At 35.7% G+C, this 25325-nt stretch overlaps 1 protein-coding gene and 1 non-coding gene across 3 annotated transcripts in view; one reads left to right on the forward strand and one right to left on the reverse strand.

Moving 5' to 3' along the window:
• Positions 1-2514: 2514 nt before the first annotated feature.
• Positions 2515-25325, reverse strand: part of METTL15 (methyltransferase like 15) — a 215244-nt gene continuing 192433 nt past the window's right edge. Inside the window, exon 9 of one of the 2 annotated variants that reach the window (XM_053203357.1) lies at positions 2515-6967. In XM_053203357.1, coding sequence (XP_053059332.1) covers positions 6942-6967 — 26 coding nt within the window. In that variant the 3' untranslated portion in view covers positions 2515-6941. Of the gene's footprint in view, positions 6968-13259; positions 25322-25325 lie in introns of those variants that run through there. The other variant, XM_053203356.1, reaches the window with a different exon arrangement.
• Positions 21347-21453, forward strand: LOC113603522 (U6 spliceosomal RNA). Its single transcript, XR_003425120.1, has one exon. It is a non-coding gene; the product is annotated as a U6 spliceosomal RNA (small nuclear RNA).

Below are 25325 nucleotides of genomic sequence, written 5' to 3' on the forward strand. Positions count from 1 at the left end.
TAAGTCAGTGTCTCTGTGAGGAATGAAGTCTGGGATGCCTATTTTACCATCTCGCTCTGACATAGTGTTTTTGGAAAATTTGTATTTGATTATAGATCAGCAGAGCATGCAGCTCAATTTAGTCCTCCCCTCACTTATCTTATATGGAGCCCTGAATGATACAGAATTGTCTTCCAGGCCCCTCTAGACACTCTATAGCCATACATTTTCCAATGTTTGAAAACCCAGTATCAGAATACCATTCACAGGAAGCCTCACTACAGGAGTTTCACCTTCAAGAGTGAAGGGACTACCACTTCATGAATGAACTAATTCAACTGATAAATAGTCTTAGCCTTCAGAAATTGAATTTTCATGATTTTTTTAACACTAAATTATAATCTACTTCTGTATTGTTTCTACTCATTGCTCCTATTCCTACCCTCAGGAGAAATTCAAACTAATTGGTCTGAGTTTGTTTTTGTTGTTGTTTCCTTTTAATTACATAGGGCAGTCCTTTATCTAAACATGAATACAATGACTCATTCTAGTTTCATCTGGTTCTGGATGAACATCCCCAAGCCCTTTTGTTGTATGAATCAAGGACTTCTTTCCATCTGTATGGCCTCCATGGAGTCTGGTTTGCTTTTGTCCTACCTAAAATTTTCTTTAAAGGACTCCAGAACTTAACACAAGATTCCAAATGGTGTCAAGTTAACATTCTGCTTTTTTGTCCAATCCTCCACATATTTTTCACATAAAATAATGCCAATTGAAGTCTTCCATATTCTATTCTTGTGAAAGGAATTCCACAGTTTCCAGACTCAGAGTCCTAAAGGAGGAATATGATTAGCATAGAAAATAATAGGTTTTATTACTTCACTGAGACCCAACATACTCTGATATTTAATATTCCCCACCTAGCGTTCTCTCTACTCTTTTCTTATATTTTTCTTAATATCACCATTGTGATTCTTTGCTCAATTATTTGGTGGGTCCAGTGTTTTGTGTAATTTATTTGTTTAATACTATTCCTATTTGACTGTAGCCATAAGAAAAGGAATCTTGTTTATCTTGTTCATGGATACAGCTGGTGTTTAGCATATCACTTGGCCATTATTGATCATCAATACATACTTATTGAGTAAATAAAAATGCTCTCTCCATTTCTCTTTGAAAGTCATCTGCATTGGCTGGGTCTTCCAGGAAACTGACATTGAGATGGAGTTATGAGTGTAATCAGTTTATTGGAATAATGTTTGTCAAAGATAACAGCGAGAGGAAACAGAATTAGGCAGGGAGAGCCTTGAACAGTCTTCTCCAATCCAATGAGGAGCTCTAGAGCAAAAAGTACTCATTAGAGGAATTCTGTGTTGGGAAGAAATAGACAAGCTCCAGTATCCCAACCTCTTGGGAGCCAATACTATGGTTTGATCATATTTTCTGGCATGTTATAAGCATTAAGTAAATATTTACTAAGTGAAATAGCAATATCATAGGATTCTTTATGCTCTCCTCCCCCTGTCCAGGAAGGAAAGATGTGCTTTAAAAGAGGATACGGTTCTGGTAGTGTATTTATTAGAATTCCTCATTAGGAGGCAACAGAAACCAAATCTAGTTGGTATAAGTAAAGAAACATTTTTGTTTTTGTTTTTGTTTTTTTGGGGGGTGGATATATTTTAAGGATAAAGAGATGCCTTACAGATCCTGAAAGATGCCAGGCCTCACAGATTCTGGAAAGCCTTCTGGATCCCAGGCAGTGTTCCTCTTCCACATCATGCCTGAGTCTACAGATTGGCTTTCTCCATTTCTCTTGTTCTCCAGGGGAAAGTGGCCATCCAACATCTTATGAGTTTACATTGTATGGTTACAATACAAACTATCAGCTGCTTCTCAGTTCCAAATACCAATTCTCATGAGAAGGATTAGGCTAAATAATCTGCTTGGTTCATCCTGAATCATGTTTTCAGCCCAGTTCCAATCAGCCTTGCCTAGGGAGTGAAGTGGGATGGTAGGTGAGGTGGTTGGATTATACAATGGAAATATGGCTGGTAAGTTCATCTCATGCTTGTGACCTGGAGGAGCAGTTCAAACAGAATGAAGATAGCAAGTGAAAGAATGTATCTCTGGACATGAAAAGATGTCATGGTGACTATATCCCTGGAAATCTTAAAAAAGAAGATTTAGGAGCTCCTGGGTGGCTCAGTTGGTTGACTGTCCAACTCTTGATTTTGGCTTGGCACATGATCTCACAGTTTGTGAATTTGAGCCCCTTGTCAGGCTCAGTGCTGGCAGAGCAGAGCCTGCTTGGGATTCTCAATACCACCCTCTCTGCCCCTTCCCTGCTTCTGCACATGCTTTCTTTCTCATTCTGTCAAAAATAAATAAATAAACATTAAGAAAAAAAAAAAGAAGAGAAGCTTTAATGATGTGGTTTAGATATTCCCTTAGAGGCAAAACACCCTCTTAATGTCTCTTCCAGCTCCCATGACTCCAGTGATCAGGCACTCTCTCCTGAGGGGTGAGTTTCTTTTCTATGTCTTTTAAGACCATCTTGAGTCAAATTTACTTTTGGATCAAGCAGGTAAATGGAGATAGGGATCAAGGTGAAAGAACTGCACCTCTCAGAAATCACTCCAGAGAACTGGTATTAATAGGGTGTGGATGTTACTCTCTATAAAAATCACTCATATAATTAAAGTTGCTTCAGTTAGGAGGGTAACTGATTCTGGAAATTTAATAGTTGTTCTTTTAGTTAAATCAGTTTGTCAAAGAGCATGATGGGTACAGTTTTTTATGAGTTGCAAAGCAGAACAAATAATAATTTCTTATATATATAAATTTAAAACCAAAATTTACAATGCTATCCCAACAAATACTTTGACTGTTTGGGTCTCAGTGTCAATAGTTCACTAATTCTCTTACATATTCACTCATTATTTCATCTAACAAACACATCTCACGTGTCTCCACAATGTCAGGTTCTATGCTAAGTTTGGGAGATACAAAGGTAAATCACATAGTTCCTTCCCTTAAAGACACTACTATTTTGCAGAGATGGTCACATAAATAGGTAATCACAAGACACCAAAAAGTACTACAATGAAACCACATAATGGTGCTGAAGGAATCCAGGGGAGGCAGTAGGAAAGATTAACTGAAGTTTCAAAATTTAGATCTCTGAGATTCTACGTGTACTTTCTTTTTCTATTTCAGATCCAAAGTACTGCTTTTAGCATGAGGCACTTCTTCCCTAATTAATTTTTCATTTTTATACTTCATGCTTCAGTCAAAGTTGCAAGCCTGGTATAGTGCTTTTTACTGATTCTGTAACAAATTAGCACAAACTTAGTGGCTTAAAACAACACCTTTTATTACCCTTACAGTTTCAGTAGGAAGTATAATATGACATGATTGCTTAGGGCCTCACAAGGCTAAAATCAGTTCTCAGCCTTTTGCAGCCCAAGATTCACATCCAGGCTAACTGGTTGTTGACAGAATTCAGTTACTTGTGGTTGTTCCATGGTGGGTTGATGTTCCCATTGCCTTGACACATGGTCCCTTTTATTTTCAAGCCAACAAAAGCACATAGCATCCTCCTTGTATTTTGAATATCTCAGATTTCCTCTTCTGCTTTAAAGGGATCATGTAATCTCCCTATCTTAAAATCCACTGATTAGTAACTTTAATTACATTTGTGTAATTCTGTCATGTAACAACATATTCATGGGTGTAAAACCAGAAAGAGATAAGGTCACAGAACAAAAAATCTACCTACTATACCTGACATATGTATATTATTCTTCCTTTCTTTGCTGGTTGATTCCTTTTGAATCACTATAAAAAGTGACCAGTGTCTTAGACAGAAGATGTACTAAACTCAAAGGCAATGCCTAATAAAATGAAGACTTCTTTGGACTAGGTCCGGTGATTAAACCACTTAGTCCTAATTTGTGGTTTTCTTTCATTAAACCTCTCAGTCATTCTAGGGTAGTTAGTAAAGGTAGAGGCTGATAACCGAGCTGATTGGTATTGACTACTTACCATGAATCAGGCACATAAATTCATGTAATCCTCACAATGCTCTTATGAAGTAGAAGTATTACTGTGATTATTTGAAAGATAAAGTAATGAAGATCCAGAGAGTCTGTATAGCCAGACAGGAAATCCTGAGATGTAAATCTAAGGCTACTATCCAGTGTTGTTTCTCCTGGTAACCAGAGAGAAACTTTCTTTTATATGTAAACTAGGTGGGAAAGAAAAAAGAGATGAGAAGGGAAGGGAATATTTATGTGTCAAACACATGCACACACACACAGTCTCATGGAATTCCCCAAGATATTCTATTTGGTTATATATTCTCCATTTATGGAAAAGGAAACTGAAGCTCATTCAGGTTAAGTAATTTTGCCAAGACCCTAGACTTTGTAAGAGGTAACCAGAGAACCACGTGTAAATCCAAAGTCTGTAGTCCTTCAGTTTATGCTACCTGTCCTACAAGTGACACACTCCTTCCAAAGTTAAAAGCAAAAGTTTTGCCTATTAGGAGCAGGAAATGAAAAGAGAAATGTTCTGTGTGCAGTGAACCAGGTTGTTATTAGCACCCGTGAGGTTCTGGACACATCCATGGTGTCAGGCTCAAGTATGGAGCTGAATGTGCCCAATCTCTTCAATAAATGAGCCCTGAGGCCAGCACACCTGGGTCTGTGTCAACCACAAACATGCCAGGTGATGCCTCTTCTACTCAGGAGAACACCTTGGTTCAGCCAGGATACCATCTGGGTCTCTGATTAATTTGAAGGTGGGTTAGCTCTAAATACCTAAAGAAACTGGTATTAACCTGTAAAATCATTCCAGATTGCTCTACAAAATGACGTCATTCAAATGATATTTTTGTTCCCAGGCCTTTGATTTGGCATGGTTCAGCTGGTCTGAAAATGTTCTGCCAAAATAGAACTTATGCCACTGCTTTGACAGAAGCCACTTTTGGAGTCAGAAGATGCCAGGCCATTGTCCACCCAGCCAGAGCTCCTGGTTTGGCTTTCCTTCTAAACAAACCCTGGCCTTTCAAACCTTTCCTGTAGAGAGAGCTTTCTCCTACCTCTTCTTTAAGACTTCATAAATATGCCCAAGTAATTTCTTATGAGAAAGAGCAGAAACTTTATATATATACATTTTTTTTACTTTTTCATTATTTAAAATTTTAAATAGACTTTCATATACAAAGGGCTCAGGTTATTCATTCAACAAGCATTTATTAAGTGTCTACTGCAAGTCAGACACTGTATTAGCTATCTTGGGCTCTGCAGTAAATAATATTGTCAAGGTTTTTCAAAGAGCTTGGAATCCAGTGGAAGGAGACAGAAAACAACAAAGTAAATACACACATAAGCAAAATAATTACAGATTGTAAAAAGTGTTATGAGAGAGACATATAAGCAGGGTTATGAGATACCAAAAATCCACAGAGGCAACTTTAGATAGAAGGCAGGGAAAGACCTCACTAAGACGGTGACATCTGAGCTGGGTCCTGAAAGGTGAGAAGGAGCAAAGAACTGTAAGTATAAAATTACAAGTAGAGAGAAGAATACATGCAAAGGCCTTGAGGTGGGAAACAGCTTGGTGTTTTTGAGGAAGAGAAAGGCAGTTAGTGTGCTAGGAGGGTAGTGAGTGAAGGAAAAAGGTATTATGAGATAAAGTTTTGAAGGTAGGGAGAATCTAAATCATGGTGGCAGTAGGTGCTGGAGGCCACATTGTATATATATACGTATATAATATATAATATATATAAGCAAATATATATATTTGTTTGATCTTTCCACAAACCAGTTAAGGATTAATGTCTTTTCTACCAATAGAATTTAACCAACTGAATGGTGGCTTTCCTCCAAAGACAAGGAAGCCTAGCCTTGGAGAGCTACTATTAACCTACAAAATAGTTCCAAATTGCTGCATAAATAAAATTCTTCAAATATAATTTTTGTTTCCAGGCCTTTGTATTGATGGGGCCCAGAAAATTAAAAAATCTATTTAAAAATAAGAATTTTTCAAATTTCAAGAGAGACAACTTTAAAACAGTGAATGAGGGATGAAATTATATGAATACTTCCATCCAAAGTTGATAACGGAAAACAGGTTTGGGGATAGGCAGACAAAGACCTCTCAACTACTTCTGTATAAATGATTGTAAAATCTGTGTTCAACCCCAAGATCACACCCAATTCCTATTCATGCTTCCTACTCTCTTCCATTGTGGTTCCTAATACCCTTTAGTTGGCAGCATACGTTGACATACAATATACATGAAGGGGTTAAAAGTTAGAAGTTCAATACTGATTTTAAAATAAGTTTTGTCAAATAGAAAAAAATGCACCCAATTATAGTGCCACTCACTGATTTTCCTTAAGCTCTATGTCTCTGTGTGAGTAGCAATGTTTACTGCCCTGACCTTTCTTATTTTGTTTGTTGGATAAGCTATCTAAGGAAGATGGAGTTTAATCAGTTTTATTTTTTATTTCCACTGCTGCCCTCAAACCATTCTACAAGATTTTTTTTCTCTGTCCTCTTAGGCCAATTTGTTAACTTTTTTGGCCACTTCTGGATATTAATAAAACTGTTATTTTCAAATATTAAAATCAATCTAAAACAACATCTATCCTCAAATTTAGGTTCCTCTCTTTTCTAGTTTGGCATTGCACAATAAATCTATAGATTAGAGTGGGAAAGGGGATAGCCATTTCTTTGCTCCTCTGATATCCCATTCTCCATATTCTCACCTCACCCCATTATGTTCCTGTGAGAGCACCAAAGTGAGAGAGCCATGTAGGCTGGTTCATTGGTCAGCCATTTTTACCTAAACATTCTGTCCTCCCAGCAGAAAGGTCAGACAGCATTTCTCACCTGTGCTGTGAAGAAGTGCAGGCTGGGTCTAGGGACATCTCTATGAGTTCAGATTCTCAAGCTCAATTTGCAAAGAAAGGAAGTAGACCTAATGTAGAGAGAATAATAAATTACATTACAAAAATTACATTATCTATACCATATACACTGACTCTCAATTTTCATCTACAGAGCCATTTTCATTCTTACAACCATGAAATCCTTTTGAGGGAAATCAAAGCCGAGAGAATAAGTGACTAGCTTCATGGCTCCAGGTGAAATGAACCTTCCAGCAGAGCTTATAAAACTTAGTCCCTCTCAAGTTTTGGCTTAAGAGGTTTCTTAATCGTTAGCCATCTTCTTTGAAGACCTCTAAGTCCTGCCTATGATGATTTTGCTTAGTTATAAATTTCCTGTTATGCCTAACTGAAACATGATATGTGACTGGGTAATACTGCTCTGTCATATTAAACTGCCTTAAGTTTATACTTAATGATATTCAAATACAAGGACACACACTGTCATACTATGGCTTAGCAACCTGTATAGACTGATGAAGACTATATACTCCCTTACACCTGGACTGTAGGCCATGGTTTATGAAATGCTCTCTCACACACACATATCATCACACTGACTTGCTAGTAAGGCAGATACTCTCATAGAGAAGTGGGGCAAAGGACTTGAAATGTTCATGTTGCTTATTTATTTGTGTTGATGAATGATTGTTTCTGAATTCATACTTTAAGTAGTCTGCTTCAAATTCCATTAGGTTTAACAAGTAAGAGAGATTTCTTCTGCTACTTCCACACTGTCTGTAAGGAGAAACTAATGGAGCTCATTGCATTTTCCAGGTTGGCTAAACTTCTCAAATTCAGGTAGGATATGGGAGAGCGGGTAATCTTTGTAATTAAGAGTTGCTTGGTTACCAATGGCCTATTTTAATAGTTAGGGTAGGGAATGTATATAAGGAGGTTTATAATTCCTACATCTCAAAATTTAAAGTTAAAAATTTTAATTGTGATTTATTTTCTTAAATAGAGCAAAGCTCCTTAGGGACAGTGCCCAGGCAGTGAATGAATACCTGTTGATTGTTTGACAACATCACTTTGTGTTCTATATTTATACTTTTATCAATGTGCTAACTGAAGTACAAAAAGAATTCCCCAACTTGGGTCAGATGCTGAACAATAAAAAGATATAAAGGCAAAAACATGTAGAGCAAAAGGAGCGATCACCATTTAGAAAGACCAGGCTTTTCTCCAAAAATCTTCAAACCAAGTAATTTTCTTTCTAGATGGATTTTACCATGAAAGGGGCAACTGTTTCAGCCAACTTGGGTTGATTCAGTGTTTAATAGGCTTAAATTGTAGATTACGGGTGGCCTTTTATTTTTTTAATGCCAGATGTAATTCTATAATAAAACTACTTTTATTTATTAAAAACCACATACAAATTGTTAAATAGGAAATCTACCCTCTTTGCTCTTCCCTTGTTTTTCTCATTTCTTTCCAGTGCCTCTGAAATGGTCAATTTGCACATCTGTAGATTTGTGAATTTTGGCCATAATCCATAAATTAGAAACAATCATTTGTGTGGGGAATAAGTTTAGGAATTCCCTGAGCCTGCACTGATGGGTTAACAAGGCATAAAGAATTAGAAAGCCATAGGATGTTCACGTCCAAGTTTGGGTAAACTAGGTTAGGTAAATAGGTATAGAGAGGGTGGGGCAAAGGCCCCAGTATAGATAAGGCAGGGCAAATGCCCCAATATAGAACAAAGGTATACAAGGTAAATAAGGTTAGGTATTCAGGGCAGAAACACCCCTCCCTCCTTTTAGTAGTATAGCAGAAAGCTGCTTCCACAGGAAGGAAGGACCAAATTAGGTGAACAGGTTAATAGGGTTATATACCTCTGCGGGGCAAAGTTGCCCAAAGCGGAGCTAATTAACAAAAGAAAGGTGCCTTTTTGACCCTGAGGTAGCGTGCTGTCTTTCTTGTCCCCTAGACCAGTTTAGGTAAACACAGGTGGTGCCTCACTCTGCTGTAAACAAACTTCCACCAGGAGTCAGGATTTTGTTTTGTATTAACCCAAACCCTTAACATCATATACCTTCAAAAACCCCTTTCCCTCACGCCCATGAGTTAATATTGTTTCATTGCCTCTTTGTGCACTTCCATCACCATGTTTGTAAGCTTTCTGATCCTAATAAAAACGGAGCAAGTATCCTTAATCAGGGCTCTTGTCTTCTCCTGGACATTAGGAGAAGAAAAATCTGTCACATTTTTAACCCTGCGTCCCGCTTTCTTGCTGGACAAGAAAGAACTCCAGACCCAGAGTATATGACAAATTTGTGGCCATATTTGTAAACAATTCCTTGGACCAGGTTATGGTGATCATCTTTATTTTGAATGAAGGCATTGCTCCTTACTTGTCTTTAGCTCCTGGAGCACACAGTAGGTATATAGTAAATGCTTGGAAAAATGAGTACATATGAAGGGAGTAGAGAGGGAAGGTTAGAGCTTGTATCCATTAGCCTAATATTGGTGGCTATCTTCAGTGTAGCAGAGAAACATTTCTAAGGGCAAGAGAAAAACTCTGCAAGATGTCCATGAAACAAACCATTGTGGCTATAACACCTTCTGTGCTATCCCCTCCCTACTCCTTTTATAATCTTTATCATTTATATTTTATTTTTTTCATCAACACTTTACTTAAAAATATTTACAAAGAAGCAAAACCAATCCTGATATAAATCACAAAACTCAATGCCTACAGGGGATGGAAATTGACTGGGATCTTCTAGGGAGATGTAAGTGTTCTACATCTCAATGTGATTATATATATATATATATATATATATATATATATATATATATGTTAAAGCATTGAAATATATGCCTAAGAACTGTGCTGATTAAAGTATGTAACTTTTTCCTCAATTAAAAATATATTTAAAGAAAAGAAATAGACTGGGTAACTTAAATACATTCACAATTAAAACAAAAAGTGTGTTATTAACTTCTAGATAGATACTATTCCTTATAGAAGGCTCTACGCCTAAAGCTGCTCCCTTTTTAAAAGAGAAAAAAAGTATAAAAAACACTAGCAGCTATATCTCTCCCTCTCCCCTTCCCCTTTGTTTCTTTCCTTTTTTCAAAAAAAAATATTTGTTAGCATTTTTCTTTCTGTTGTTCAATAGCCATGAGTTGAGTCTGACAAGGAAGGCTGCTGGCCTATGCAGAGGAAGCCAAACATAGCATGGGACAGGTGTATTTGCAAAGAGGGTGGTGGCCCAGCAGTATCAGAAAATTGGCTACCTCCAGGGAGGTTGAGCAAATAAATAAATACATCAAGAACAATAAGAGTCAGGTTTCTCACTATTGGATAAAGAACTACAAATACAGAAAAAGATAAAGCTAGAATAAATGCAGCTGCCATTGGGTTGGAATTGGATGTACCAGAGTGAGCTAAGTTTCCATTACAGATAAAGAAATAAATATAGATGTAAACATGTGTTTAGTTCCTAGCTATCTGCTGGAAAGGCTTGGGAGCAGTGGCATCTTAGTAGTAACGAATACCTCATGCTCTTGGTGTCAAATGCTAAATGAACCAGGGCTCTTTGAAGAAATGACTGAATCCAGGGCTGGGGCTGGAAAAGAACACGATGAACCTGGATCATCTTTGGTAACAGAAAGTAAGGAAATGCTCAAAGAAGGATAGGGGCATGTCAAAAGAACACAGAAGTAAACTTGAGGGGGCTCTAACTGGCCAAATAAAGGACAATTGGAGCCTTTAAAGAATGATATAACAAACTGTAACTCGGTGATTTAACTAGTACCCCACTGATATAAATAAATGAATGACTAAATAGATGGATAGAAGAGAAAGTTCCTCCATAGAGTGGAAAGCCTTCAATGAAACGTAGAAGGAATAATGGTTTTTAGAAAATTACCATTTGGCAAAATGCATAGTAATAATTAGCCCAGGCAAGAAATTTCAGTGGATACTAAAACAGGTAGGTGAAAATGAGACAAGGAATGAAAATTTTACATGGTTTCAAAGAATACTCTTACAAAGTACTTGTTAGTTACAGATGGAACAAAAAGTAGATAAACCTGGTCTTGATAAAGTGGTCAAAATGAACAATACTAGTAATGGAACAAATAGCCATAATGTGCAACTGATAAAATATAATGAAGAGACTACAGTGAGACAGTCTGGCCAAAAATACACAACGGGTATAATAATGGTTATATATCCAATAATGAAGAAACACTGGATGAATCTATACTGCAAGACATTCTAAAAAAAACAACCGGCCTGTCTTCAAAAGTGCCAAGATCATGCAAGCTAAGTCAAGTATGGATGAAAGAGGAGGACACGCTCTGAATTCTGTTTATAGATGTCAGGAAAGGCTGATCAAAGGAGATGACTCACAAGTGGTCTTGTAAACATTGCCGTTTAACTAGAGAGGAAGTCATTTTAGGCAAGGGGATAGCATTTTCAAATTGCAGGGTCCTGGGTACTTGTAGTGAGCTGGGTATATCTGGAGCCTAGAGATGGTAGAAGCAGCCAGGGTAATGAGGTGAGGCCAAATTATACAGGGCCATTTTCTTTGCTTTCTTTTGCAGAGTATTATATACATGTACAGTTTGAAAAACTGAAAAAAATGATCTGAGTTAATGTATTAGTCCAAGTCTTCTGAGAAACAGGTGCGAAGACAGGATTAAATGTCCAAGTTTATTAAGAGAAATGCCTGCACGAAAGGGAACTGGGAGGAAGCCGAAGTCTGGGAGAGTCATTTGGTTGTGACATACATCTGACGCTGAGTGAAGGAAAGGTAAGGAAAGTTGGTGGGAAGGTTCAGTAAAACCATTTATGAGTCCTTGAGCCAAAGCATTCCCCTGTTTCCCAGGAACAGGACTGCATTACTATCCTACCTCACTCAGTTACTGGTGAGAAGCAGCCCATAGTAGGCACAGCCTCAGTGCAAACACAGGGAGAAACTTCATAGTGCAGCAGCTTGGATCCTTAGTCAATTAGGCTCCATCTTGTAGAAGAAAGCAATATACATTCTCATGTACAAAACTCAAAAACATTTGATGATTATGAAAGGATTTAATTGACAGAAGAGGTGAAGGATATTCCAGGGAGAGGTGTGAAAAACCTTCAACTCAAGCATTTAGTACTTCACCTTTGTTGTTTTTAAATTATCAGTTGGCTTTTATTTACAAAGGAATCAGGCACTTTTGAGCCATGAGCCATGAGCACACTTATCAATCTGCAGTTAATAAACATGGACATCTAATCCTGGAGAGCCTACCAACTTGCTTTGGCTTCTTAATGTAGTTAAAATTTCTGTTTTTATTTGGCCCATCTGTGGAGGAGGCTAACTTAAATATCACATAACTGTCTTTTTTTTCTGGAATTACTTTGATCCATCATGGTAACACAAGTTGTTTTACACTGAACAGAAGCTGTTTAGTAATTACATATGTGTTTCACTAATAAAATAGGGAAGTACATTTTATTTATACTTAGTAGAAAAACACATTTTTCCCCCTTAAACACTAGGTTCATGTGGTAGAGAAAAGCTGGTAAAAAGGAATAGCAAAAGGGATCCTCAGTTTTGTGAAGGTTGGGAACAATTGAAATTACTGATCTTGTTGAGGTCCTATTGAGTCTGAAAAGAGTATGAATTCATAACACAATTTCAAGTTGTTTTAGTCTATTCTTAATTGCAAATTTTCTAAACCCTATTAAAGAAAGGAAATGGTCTTTCTAGACTCATTTTATCAGGTCTGGAGTCCCCACATTCTTTATCAAGGGCCTGAAAAGTTCTCCAAATTGCATAAGTAACAACTATAAAATATGACTCACTGCATTTTTTTCACTGAGTAATGCAATTAACACTGCAATACTGTAGCCACTATTTTGAAAAAAATCTTATTAACATTTATTAACTGCTAGCAGAGAGATTTTTTTTAACCCTAAGAAAAGATTCAAGATGTCCATTATAGCTTTTAACAAACTTAACAATGTGCCCTTTCCTCAAAGTATGATTTGTCTGTTCCAAATGATGCCATTTAAAAACACAACAGAATATTTAATCAGGTAAAAAAAATGGTGGCTAGAATAATTTGGAGGATTTTTTTTAATTTAATGGCAAGAAAATTATTCCAAAAATGAAATGCATACAAGAAATAGCTTAACTGGGGAATCATGCTGAAGATGTGTCTGTAAAACAGCTACATATATACTATATGTATATGCATACTCTAGCTTATATATGAGCTATAATTTTGACATTTGGTCTTCAAGATTATTCAGTTAAATGTCCTATAGTACCTGAATAAGATAGCAATATTTTATGAGCGGTGAAGAGGTTGAGGAAGGAAGATTTCCACTCCCTCTTTTTTTTTTTTTAAATAATGATTTGCTTTAAATATCTTTCTCTATAACCATCATTCCTGGCTTAATATATGCTGTGGTTGTTTCCTGGCCAGGAATGCATCAATTTACCTACAGTATAAACTCGTCTTTTAATGCTGATCAACCCTGGTGTAGTCAGCCTGAAGCAATTTTTAGAGAGGTTGCTAGTATGAATTAGTTTGATTTTGGATGTGGCTACAAAGATCTGTTTTGGTTATTTTATTTTTAAAGCTGTTTTGTAAGTCGTACCAAATGCATTGGCCCTTTAGAGAACAGGATTGACAAGATGCAGCTTCCTCCCGATCAGGGCCACTGCACAACATGGTTTCAGGGGGCATGGCTTGCATCTCTTCCCACGTGAGATGCAGTACATTAGAAGAAAATAAACTGTTCGTTTCTTCCCAGATAGTTATGGGAGAAAGTATTCTTAAAAAGGTAAAAAAACTGATCACTGCTATAACAAAGCCAGGTATACAGAAAGATTGACATTTATTCTAGGCTTAATACCTTCCTGTCCAGTATGAAAGCCACTACACACTCGTAGCTACTGAGTTATTGAAATGTAGCTAGTCCAAACTGAGATGTGCTCTAAGGGTAAAATACATACCAGATTTCAAAGACTTAGTACAAAAGAAGGAATATAAGATATCTTGTTACTTTTGTATATTGATTACATGTTGGAATATATTGGATGCATTCATTTAAATAGATTATGCTATTAAAATTGATTTGAACTGTTTCATTTTACTTTTCTCAGTGTGACTTCTCAAAATTAAAAATTACAGTGTGGCTTGATTTGGTGGCTTGCATTGTATTTCCATTAGACAGCACTCATCTGGAGGATTTGATCTACTCAGGTTTTTGGAAATAATTTTATCTCTTCTATTCATTGTGCCCAGTCAAAACTGTTACAGGAGCTCAGATTAGCCTTGGGACACTGCCCAAGTGGGTGATACCAAGATTGGGATCCTCGAAAACAACGTATGGAGCTTGAAGTATCTAGGACTGAAGGGACCAGGTGAACCTGAATGGTAGAAATTGTCAGCCTTGATCCTTAGATGTTTCACAGGGTCAGATTTGGAAATGCGATGAACTGAGATGTTTTTCTAGTGCTAGAGTTACTGAACTTGAGCCCATCATAGACATGAGGGCTTTATAACCACTCAATGTTACACAAAATTAGTCTGTGTGCACCTGTTTATTTAAAGAGACTCTGGGGTGCCTGGGTGGCTCAGTCGGTTAAGTGTTAAGCATACGACTTCAGCTCAGAGCATGATCTCACGGTTTGGGAGTTTGAACCCCACACAGGGCTCTGTGCTGACATCTCAGAGCCTGGAGCCTGCTTCACATTCTGTCTCCCTCTCTCTCTGCCCCTCTCCCGCTTGTACTCTCTCTCTCTCAAAAATAAATAAACATTAAAAATAAATAATAAATAAAAATAAAGAGGCTGTAATTTTAAGAAGATTCTCATAGGAGGCCATGGCTTCAAAAATATTAAGGATCCTAATTCTACTTTTCAACAGAATTATTTATTTTTGCATTAAGTTGTATGAATTCTTTATATATTTTGTATATTAATGCCTTACCAGGTGTATCGTTTGCAAATATCTTTTCCCATTCAGTAGGCTGCCTTTTCATTTTGTTAACGATTTCTTTCACTGTGCAAAAGTTTTTTATTTTGGTGTAATCCCAATAGTTTATTTTTGCTTTTGTTCCCCTTACCTGAGGACATATATATAGAACAATGTTGTTAAGGCCAATGTCAAAGAGATTACTTATGTTCTCTTCTAGGAGTTTCATGTCTCACATTTAGGTCTTATTCCATGTTGAGTTTATTTTTTATGCATGGTATAAGACAGTGGTCTGGTTTTTCCTGTCTTATAATTCTTTGTTATAGATTAATTGACCATAAAAGCATGGATTTATTTTGGCTTTCTATTCTGTTCCATTGATCTGTGTGTCTGTTTTTGTGCCAGTACCATACTGTTTTGATTATAGTAGCTTTGTACTTTAGTTTGATATCTAAGATTGTGACACTTCCACTTTGTTCTTCTTTCTTAAGATTGCAGGATCTTTTGGGGTTCCATAAACATTTTAGGATTACTTGTCCTAGTTGTGTGAAAAATACTATTGGTAGATTGATAGGGATTGCACTGAATCTATAGATTGCTTTGGGTACTATGGACATTTTAACAATATTGGTTCTTCCAATCCATGATCATGGAATATCTTTACATTTGCTTGTATTGTCTTCATTTTCGTTCATCAATGTTTTATAGTTTTCATGATATAGGTACAAGTCTTTCACCTCCTTGGTTAAGTTTATTCTTAGATATTTTGAATAGACATTTTCCCAAGGAAGACATACAGATGGCTACCAGCCACATGAAAAGATGTTCAACATCACTCATCATCAGGGAAATGCAAATCAAAACCACAATTAAATATCACTGTCAGAATGGCTAGAATAACACACACACACACACACACACACACACACACACACACGTGTTGGCAAGGATGTGGAGAATAAGGAACACTTGTGCACTATTGGTGGGAATGTAAATTGGTGCAGCCACTGTGAAAACCAGTTTGAAGGTTTCTTAAAAAATTAAAAATAGATTACCATATGATCCAGTAATCCACTACTGGGTATGTATCCAAAGAAAATGAAAACACTAATTCAAAAAAGATATATGCATTCCTATGTTTAATGCAGCATTTACAATAGCCCAGATAAGGAAGTAACTCAATTGTCCATCAATAAAGAAGATGTGGTACATTATACACAATGGAATATCAATCAGCCATAAAAAAGAATGAGATCCTGCCATTTGCAACAACATGGGTGGAACTAAAAGATATGATGACAAGTGAAATAAGCCAGGTGGAGAAGACAAATACCATATAATTTCACTTATATACTGAATCTTAAAAACAAGACAAATGAACAAACAAAAAGCAGAAATAGACTCATATATACAGAGAACAAACTTGTGGTTGCCAGGGGAGAGGGGGGTGAGGAGATGGACAAAATGGGTAAAAGGGAGTGGGAGGTACAGGATTCCAGTTATGGAATGAATAAGTCATGGGGATGAAAGGTATAGTATAGATAACATAGTCAAGAATATAGTAATAGTGTTGTATGGTGACAGAAGACAGATACACTTGTGATGAGCATAGCATAGAGTTATTGAATCATCCACTATGCTGTACACCTAAAACTCATATGAACTCATATGAAAAACTCAAATGAATGAAACTCTAGAATGAAATGGCTCATTTAGATAGGATACTTCACAATTATTGTAAGGTAGTCATCCATGTCTATGACTAGTAGCCTTCTTAATAATGTGAACATGTGTATACACACATCATGAAAATGAAAGTGCATGGAGCTCAGTGAACAAGAATCACCAGCAATAAGTATAAGATGGGAAGGCTATCAATGGCATTAAAAGGAAAGACACCTGGTGTTGATTATGTCCCAGGACACTACTGATGATTCAGCACAAAATTCCTGTAGCTCTTACACTTAAAGGTTAAGTTATAAATCCAGCTCTGCTTGAAAGAAGAAAACATCATTCACTTATTGTGTTCTCAATAGTTTCTCTCATCATTCACTTTGTGTTCTCAATAGTTTAACCTCTATTACAGAATTTAACCCATTATATTCCAACTTCTCATAATTTGCATATCTGTGTCTCAATTTATAATGTGGCTCTTCATGAACAACAGGCACAACTTTTCTTTTCACTCTTTTGCCCTCAGCACCTAACAAGTGGATGCTCAGTAGATGTTGTTGAGTAAAATAAGTTAATGGTTGTTGCCTGACTTCTACACATCTGAGAATAAAAGATGATTTATGAAACAAATACAGCTTTAAAGATTAAAACTTAATGGAAGGCTAAATAAAAGGCTAGAGCTGTGTAGTTTTAGCCAAATCAACGAGATTCAGCATTTGATCTCATTCAACATCCAAAATTGAGCTAACCTGTAGACAGACTGCACACAGATTGTGGCTGCGATACACTTTTCCCAGGCCCAAATAGTGCTGATTCATTCACCACAGTTTGTTTGCAAGTGAAGGAAACAAGCTTTTAAGTTAGAGAAATATAAGCAGTCTTAGATCTGGGAGTCATCAGGAAATGTTTGATATTTTAAAGAACTGACTGAAAGTTAAACAGGTTAATGTGACATTTCAAAGGGATTTTGAAATTCAATAGCTTTCTCTAGCAGCTGATGTTTATTCTCTGGTTGTAAGGCAAATGTTGAATTTCTTCAAAGGAACAATGATAGATTCTAGGATAGCTAGATAGGTTCAGCGTTCACTATAGGTTTTGCTTTTTGTCTTCTCTGTGACCCCTCCCCATCATGAAAAATATATATGTATGTACACAACAGGAAATGGGAAAACCATCTGGCTGGCTTTAAAACATGGTTTTATTCTTCATCATCAAAGGGTTTCTGTGTGAAAATAAATTTATGGATAAAGAAGTAGATATGGTGCCATTAAAAAGAGAAAAGCAGAATCATAAAGAATATATGTAAATTTGGAAAGAGGACATAGTCATTTTTTCCCTTACCATATCAGGACTGTGCAGGAATGTAAGATGTTTGTTATCACTTAAATGAAAGTTCCATGGTTGGACAGTCTCTTTCAGATGGACATATTCAAATTTAGAAAGACTAATGACAAAGCCATGTGATATCTAGTTAGGTAAGTTTGAGGAACTTATTTTATTGCTTAGAACCTGGATATGTATTGTACAATTGTGCATGTAAAATAATTTCGTAAGTGTTCATTAATATGAAGATCACATTTAAGTGATTCAGTAAATTAGGAAAGCTAAAGAACACATTTTAAGGAATTAATAAACATTCAGGTAAAATAATTCTTAAGCATCATCTATTCCAAACCTATACTGGTGTAATCGTAAATAACAGAAATTCAACCTGAAGTGATTGTCTTTAAAAAAAAAAAAAAAGTGATAGGAGGAAGGAAGGAATATAGTGGCTTATAGAGTCCAAGAATGAGCTACACAGCAAAATCATGGAAAAGGCATGGATACAGATGGGTTTCCAGAAAAACTGAGATCTGGAGTGAGAATGCTCCCAGGAGTAGCTCTCCAACTCCTATCTATTGTCTCTGCAAGTCACAGTCACTCTTTTTTTACATGGTGGGAATGTGCACTCCTAAGAGTTCTTCAGTTTTACATCTTTCAGATATGGAGGAGGGATCAAAAGATTTCTTTTTTTACATTAAATCAAACAATTTTAAGAAAAGAATGCATTATTGGTCTAGATTAGGTCAATCACTTGTAGTCAGGATTAATCTAGTTTGCATCAGAATCCTCCCCTGGACCAATCAATTATTGTGACAAGAGTGGAGCAAGAGATTTGGGGAGGGGAAGCAGTCATGGAATAACACGACAGATTGCAAAGAAGTCATGTAGATGAGAGTCAGCTCTAGAAGAGGTGGAGGGTACAATGGAATGTCTGATACAAATTCTGTCGTTTTACAGGTAAGCAAGCAAAGAGATGAATTGGTTTGTTGTAGCTTATATGACAAACTAGCAAAATAGCCAGAACTCAATAAATGAAAATAAAAAGATAAATGTTGATTGCTTTGGCCATAAACTGATAAAGTGTTGTATATACATATTTATGTTTAATACAATCACCTTATAAAATAGGTATTAACATCCTCATTTTTCAGATGAGAAAACTGAGGTCCAATGATTAAGTAAATTTTCTAAGGCTACACTGCTACTTGGTGTCTCAGCCCAGATTTATACAAAAGTCTGTCAGATTCCAAAACCTGTGCTCTTTAAAAATAATAATACTAACAATGAGATTGTTTTTATAAAGCATGTAAGTGCTCATTATAAATAGTTACACTGTGCTATGTTTAACACAGAATGAATAAACACCCCACATTCCTCCACCTAGAATTTAACATCATTAACAAAGAATATCTTCAATATATCACTAAGAAGAGTAAATAGATCAGCAATGTTTTTTTGTGTGTGTGTTTGTTTTGTTTTGTTTTTGCAAAAGGGACCCATCATGATGTATCTTATTTTTAAAATAAAAACAGAACATTTAATTTTACTTGAATTTAACTGGAAAGAAATTAGAGAGTGAAGAACTGCTGAATCTCTATTTTTTTAACTATTAAAAAACCCTTGTTTTTTTACAGAAACAAGTTACAATTATGTAATGTACAAAATATGTAATGTACAAAAATGTACAAATTAATGTACAAAAAGGTTGGAATATTTTTAAAAGAAACTATGTTTCAAATTTTCACAGTATTGAGTCCTTGCTCTAAAAATAAGGAAATTGGTGCACTATACTTCCCTGTATCTTGACTTCTTAACCTTATAATTTTGGTGAGTTCTGTTAATTTTCAAGACTTATGCTTGTATTCGGTTCTGTAGCCATAATTCCCATAGTTATTTACTCTTAGTTCTGTATTACATGGATTCCGAGCTTATCATGGTACCCTTTACCAAACTTCTCCCTTACTGGTTTTTTTTTGTTTTTCTTATCTTGGTTTGCTTTATTTCATCATCAATAGTTACCTTTCCCTAAGAATAGCTCATGTGAGCCATATTCCTAGAGAATGCCTGTTGCCTTTGATTTTGATTTCTGGTACGTTTTAGATGCTGTTTCTAGAAAGTTTTGAGCCTTCTTGAATTTGTAGCTTGATGTATTTCATTAGCTTTGGAACATTCTCAGTCATTTTCTCTTCAAATGAGAAAATTCTGGAAAATTCTCAGCCATTTTCTCTTCTTCTTCTTTTCTCAAGATTCCAATCACACATGAATTAGACCTCTTATTGTAACTGCTAAGTTACTCATATTTTTGTGTTCCTTATCTTTTGTCTCTCCATGCATTATTCTGAGTATTTCCCTTTGAAATATCTTCCAGTTCATGATTTATCTTTAGCTGGGTACAATTTGCTCTTTAATTAATCCACTAAGTTCTTAAGTTTGATTACTACATCTTTCAGTTGTATATTTTCAGTTGCTTTATTCTCTATAGTTTTTAGTTCTATTTCCTTGAACATATTTATAGCATTTGTCTACATACCCTATGAGTATTTTTAAATTATCTATATTCTTCTCCTTCTTTTAAAAATTGTCTTGTCTCTTCATGACTGGTTATTTTTCTGATTCAGTAATAGACAATAAATATGAAACATAACAGAAATTGTGTGCAAGAATTCTGCACCCTGCCCTCCCCACTCCCAAAGAGTATTTAAAATTGCTTTGGTCAAACAGGTAGGGACTCTAGCATCTAGGATCAGTTTAGTCCAATTTCAAGGACTAAGATGATTTGAAACTGAGTTTCAGTTCTTTCAAGGTCCAATTGACTTCCAGTTCACCTCTACTCCATAAAAGATTGTCAAAAGTTTGGTTTTCTTTCTCACTTGCCTTCCCTGGAATTAATTGGCAATTGGCAGTTACAAATGCTAGGGTTTCCTTCTTCTCCCAGATATTCTTCACTGCCTTATTAGCTTTTTAGGTTTTCAAATAGACATTAAAAAAAAACACATTTTTTTTCTAGATTTTCTATTTGTTCTTACTGGGATATTTGGTCCAAGTATTGTCTGCCATTACCAAAGCTGAAGTCCTGATTAGTATATACTTTAATTTGATGTCAATTTTAGCATCCAGGAAGACTCCATTCTCTGTTCCTTCCACTGCTTGTTATCTTGGCAACATACCCATCTTTCATCTGCTTCACAGATGATCATGGAGTGATTTCATAGCAGTGCCTTCACTAAATGTAGTTCTTCACTTGGTATACCTGCACCATGAGAACAAATCACGTGAGACATGGTCTGGCTAGATTGGACAAAGGAAGAAAATCTGGTGAAGGAATTAGAGTGTGAGAGAAATAAAACTACAGAAGGGGTGATTTTGGAGAATGCAACAGAGAACAGGTTTTTATGGAAGGATAGACCAGTGCAAAACACTGCAGACATAAGGTACCGCAAGAGGAAGATTAGGCTATTGGGTCTTGTAATTAAGAGGTGACCATTGTGCTTACTCTAGCAGCACATTCACTAAAATTCAAATGACACCAACAAGAGTACCATGGCCCCTGTGCAAGGATGACAGGCACATTTGTGAAATGTTCCATTAAAAAATTAAGGTCACCATTAATCATTAAGAGAACAGTTTCTATAGATAGTGTACTAGATTGGATAAATAAAAGACAGGAGAGGAGTCGGAGGTAGTGTACACTTTAAGAAGTCAAGTTATGAAAGAAAACAGAATGATGGGTGTGGTATTTTGGTAAGGAACCAAAGGAAGACAGAGTCAAGGAGAGATTTTAGTCCTTGTTTGCTTTTCACCTAGGCCCTTTTGAGTATGTTTGGCAGCAGAGAACAGATTAAAGCTTGGAGGGACAAGCAAAATTAATTGAACTAAATCCCAGAGAAAATAAAAAGAAAAGGAGCAAGGCTAATCTCTCCACTGAGATATAGGAGTACAAAATAGAGATAAAGGACAAGATTTCTAAATACTGAGATGAAGATAAAGATGTGGGAATTACATGGATTCAGTTCTGTAGTATCTATTTCTATGGTGTTGTAAAAAAGGTCATCAACTCATTCTAAGTGTAAATAGTTCTCTTACCTTTCACTGACTATTTTCCCTTTAATATCTGCAACACACATATTTAGTCCTTCTCATTGGCTTTGGAGCCCTTTGGTATCCTTTCATTGCCTTTAGTGTGAAGAAGTAGGAAACTTTTTTAATACTCCCAAAGCAATCTTTTCTTACTTCACAAAGTACTCATTTCCTTTACCTCCCTCAAAATGTATTCTGAAAAATCTTAATATAAGGACCATGTAGGTCGGCTACTTACTGATATGTAAGTGTAGGAGGACAAATACTTTCTCCAACCTAAATGAATGTCAAATAACCTTAGCAACTAGTTCTTTTTTCTTATTTTGTTTTCTTATAAATGGAAACTCCACATGAAAAATGACTGTGTTTTATAGGCCCTGTCAATGTGTTGCAAACATTGGGGGCATTACATAAATAATAAATGGGGATAAAGCTTCCAAATAATAAAACTGACTATAACCCAGTCAATTGCTGCTAGTAATGTAGATACTGAACTTAAAATTACCAAGAATAAAGCACACACATCCTTAATCATGATGTCCAGAAATGTGAGTTACATTTTGGTAATTATAACTTTCAGTTAATTCATAAATATTTATTGAGTGTTTTCTATTTGACTCATAGCAACTGATGAGAAAGTACCAATATTATCCTCATCTTAAAGTGAAATAAATGAGGATTCAGGAGATTAAAGAGCATGCCCAAGTTTGTATATTCAGCTAATATATGCAGACCTTGAATTCAAACTTGTTTTTCTGAATCCAAAGCCAATAGTGTTACTTACAATGCTATACAGCTTCCTCCCCAGTCTAGCACTTATAATTATGAGTTGGATGATAATATTTTTCCTTGTGAAAGAATAAGAAATCAGAATATTTGATTGTTTATCATAACAAATTCTAACCCTGTGCAAGGCAGACAAGTATATTGCCCAAAGTATAAGGATGGATTTTAATGGATAGATGCAATTATTCAAGAATGAGAAATGGAAAATGTCCTGTCATTTGATTTCACCTTTGTTTTTTAGTGCCTGGGCAATGATATATTTAATAAGGCATGTACTAAGGGGCACCTGGGTTGCTCAGTCAGTTAAGCGTCAGACTTCAGCTCAGGTCATGATCTCATGGTTCGTGAGTTCAAGCCCCATGTCGGGCTCTGTGCTGACAGCTCAGAACCTGGAGCCTGCTTCTGATTCTGTGTCTCCCTCTTTCTCTGTCCCTCCTCTGCTCACACTCTGTCTCTCAAAAATAAATAAACATCGAAAAAAAATTTTAATAGGACATATGCTAATGTAGAAAACTTGTTCAATATTTAAGGTAAAGAACTGTTTAAGGAGATGTGACATTACCAAAGAGGCAAACTTCTACTGTGCATATCAGAGTATTAAATTTTATTCTTTATTTTATTGTCCAACAATTTTGGTAGAATATATAAGAAAAGAATGAGGTGGACAAAAGTCTATGAAGAATTTTTAAGGTCCATCTAAATAACAGGCATTATGACTATCACCACTGCATCTTAAGTAATTAATTCTATTGAACTTTTTAATGCTTTGGGAAATCTATGCTGTAACTAGACTTATAAAAAATAATTTATATATATTTAAACTTTCTCTTAGTATTCCCGCAGATCATGCTGTGTGTTACCAAACATTAGCTGGAAATAGTAGCTATAAACAGATGAAATTTGAGAAAATAATATAAAAATAGTTATGCTTGTTATACAATCCAGCCTCTTTAGAATATGATGCTGATTTTTATAAATCATGCTTCATTCAACATCGAACATATGGCATTGTGGTTCTGAGAAAAATATATCTCTGATCAAGATTTCTATCACTAAATTTATATTTATGAAGCACTTCACAAAATTCCCTTCTATTCTTTATTGCTTACCTCTTTCTATTAAAGAATGTTGCTTACACACACACACACACACACACACACACACACACAAATCTACTAGATTAAGGCAGCAATCACAAAAACTCAGTAGAAAAGTAGCTCAATTAAAATTATACAATTTTGAACATAAGCAATTTTTAGTTAATTTTTAGTCATTACAGATATCCTAATATGTAGAGCTTAGTTTGTGAGAGTACATGCTAATATTGTCTAATATTTCTTTACAGTAAATATGAAACATAATGCCACCACAGTTGGTATAAGAAATTCACATACCAATGTGAACAGAAACAGGAAAGGGAAAGAGCTTAAAAACAAGACCAAGTCAAAAGCTTCCATGTTTAATGTTATCCTCTTGCTCTATAAGTAAAGCAAATTCCTTTAGGCCAGGGTCTGATAGGGAGCTGTCTTGTCATCTGTTAAAGTAAATATTCTATACACATTTGAAAATGGCCCTAAATAAATCTAAAATTAAAAGTTTTGAAAGAATAAAATAAAAAAGAATATCTGATAAGGGACTAATATCTAAAATATATAAAGAACTTACACAATTTAACACCAAAACAAGCAATCCAATTAAGAAGGGGACAGAGGACCTGAATACACCTTTGTCCAAAGAAGATATATGGGTAGCCAATAGACACAAGAAAAAATGCTCCGCATCACTAATCATTAGGGAAATGCAAATCAAAATCACCATGAGCTATCAACTTATACCTGTCAGAATGTCTAGTATCAAAAAGACAAGAAATAACTGTTGGTAAGGATGTGGAGAAAAAAAAAAAACACCCATGAACAGCTGGTGGGAACGTAAATTGGTATAAACACTATGGTAAATAGTATGGAGTTTCTTCAAAAAATTAAAATAGAAATGCCACACAACCCAGTAATTCCACGACTGGGTATTTACCCCCTCAAAATGAAAAGACTAACTCAAGATGATATATATGCACACCTATGTTTATAGCAGCATTATACACAATAGCCAGGTTATGGAAGCAACCAAAGTGTCCATCAATACATAAATGGATAAAGAAGATATGATATATACATACAATGGAATATTACTCAGCCATGAATAAGTGAAATGTTGCCATTTCTGAAAATATGGTTGGAATTAGAGGGTATTATTCTAAGTGAAATAAGCCAGACAAAGAGAAATAACATATAATTTCGCTTTTATGTGGAATCCAAAAACCAACCAAAGAACAACCAAAGCAACAACAACAAACGCAGAAACAGAATCATAAATACAGACAACAAATTAGGTGACTTCCAGAGGGTAGGCAATTAAGGTAAAGGGAATTAAGAGGTACAGACTTAAAGTTATAAAATAAGTAAATCACAGGAATGAAAAGTATAGTGTAGGAAATACAGTCCATAATATTACAATAGTGTTGTAAGGTGACAGATAGTAACTATACTTACTGTGGTGAGCAAGCATAATGTATAGAATTGCTGAATCACTATGTGGTAAACCTGA

The sequence above is a fragment of the Acinonyx jubatus genome, chromosome D1 (genome assembly GCF_027475565.1).
Source record: "Acinonyx jubatus isolate Ajub_Pintada_27869175 chromosome D1, VMU_Ajub_asm_v1.0, whole genome shotgun sequence".
NCBI classification, from domain to species: Eukaryota; Metazoa; Chordata; class Mammalia; order Carnivora; family Felidae; genus Acinonyx; species Acinonyx jubatus.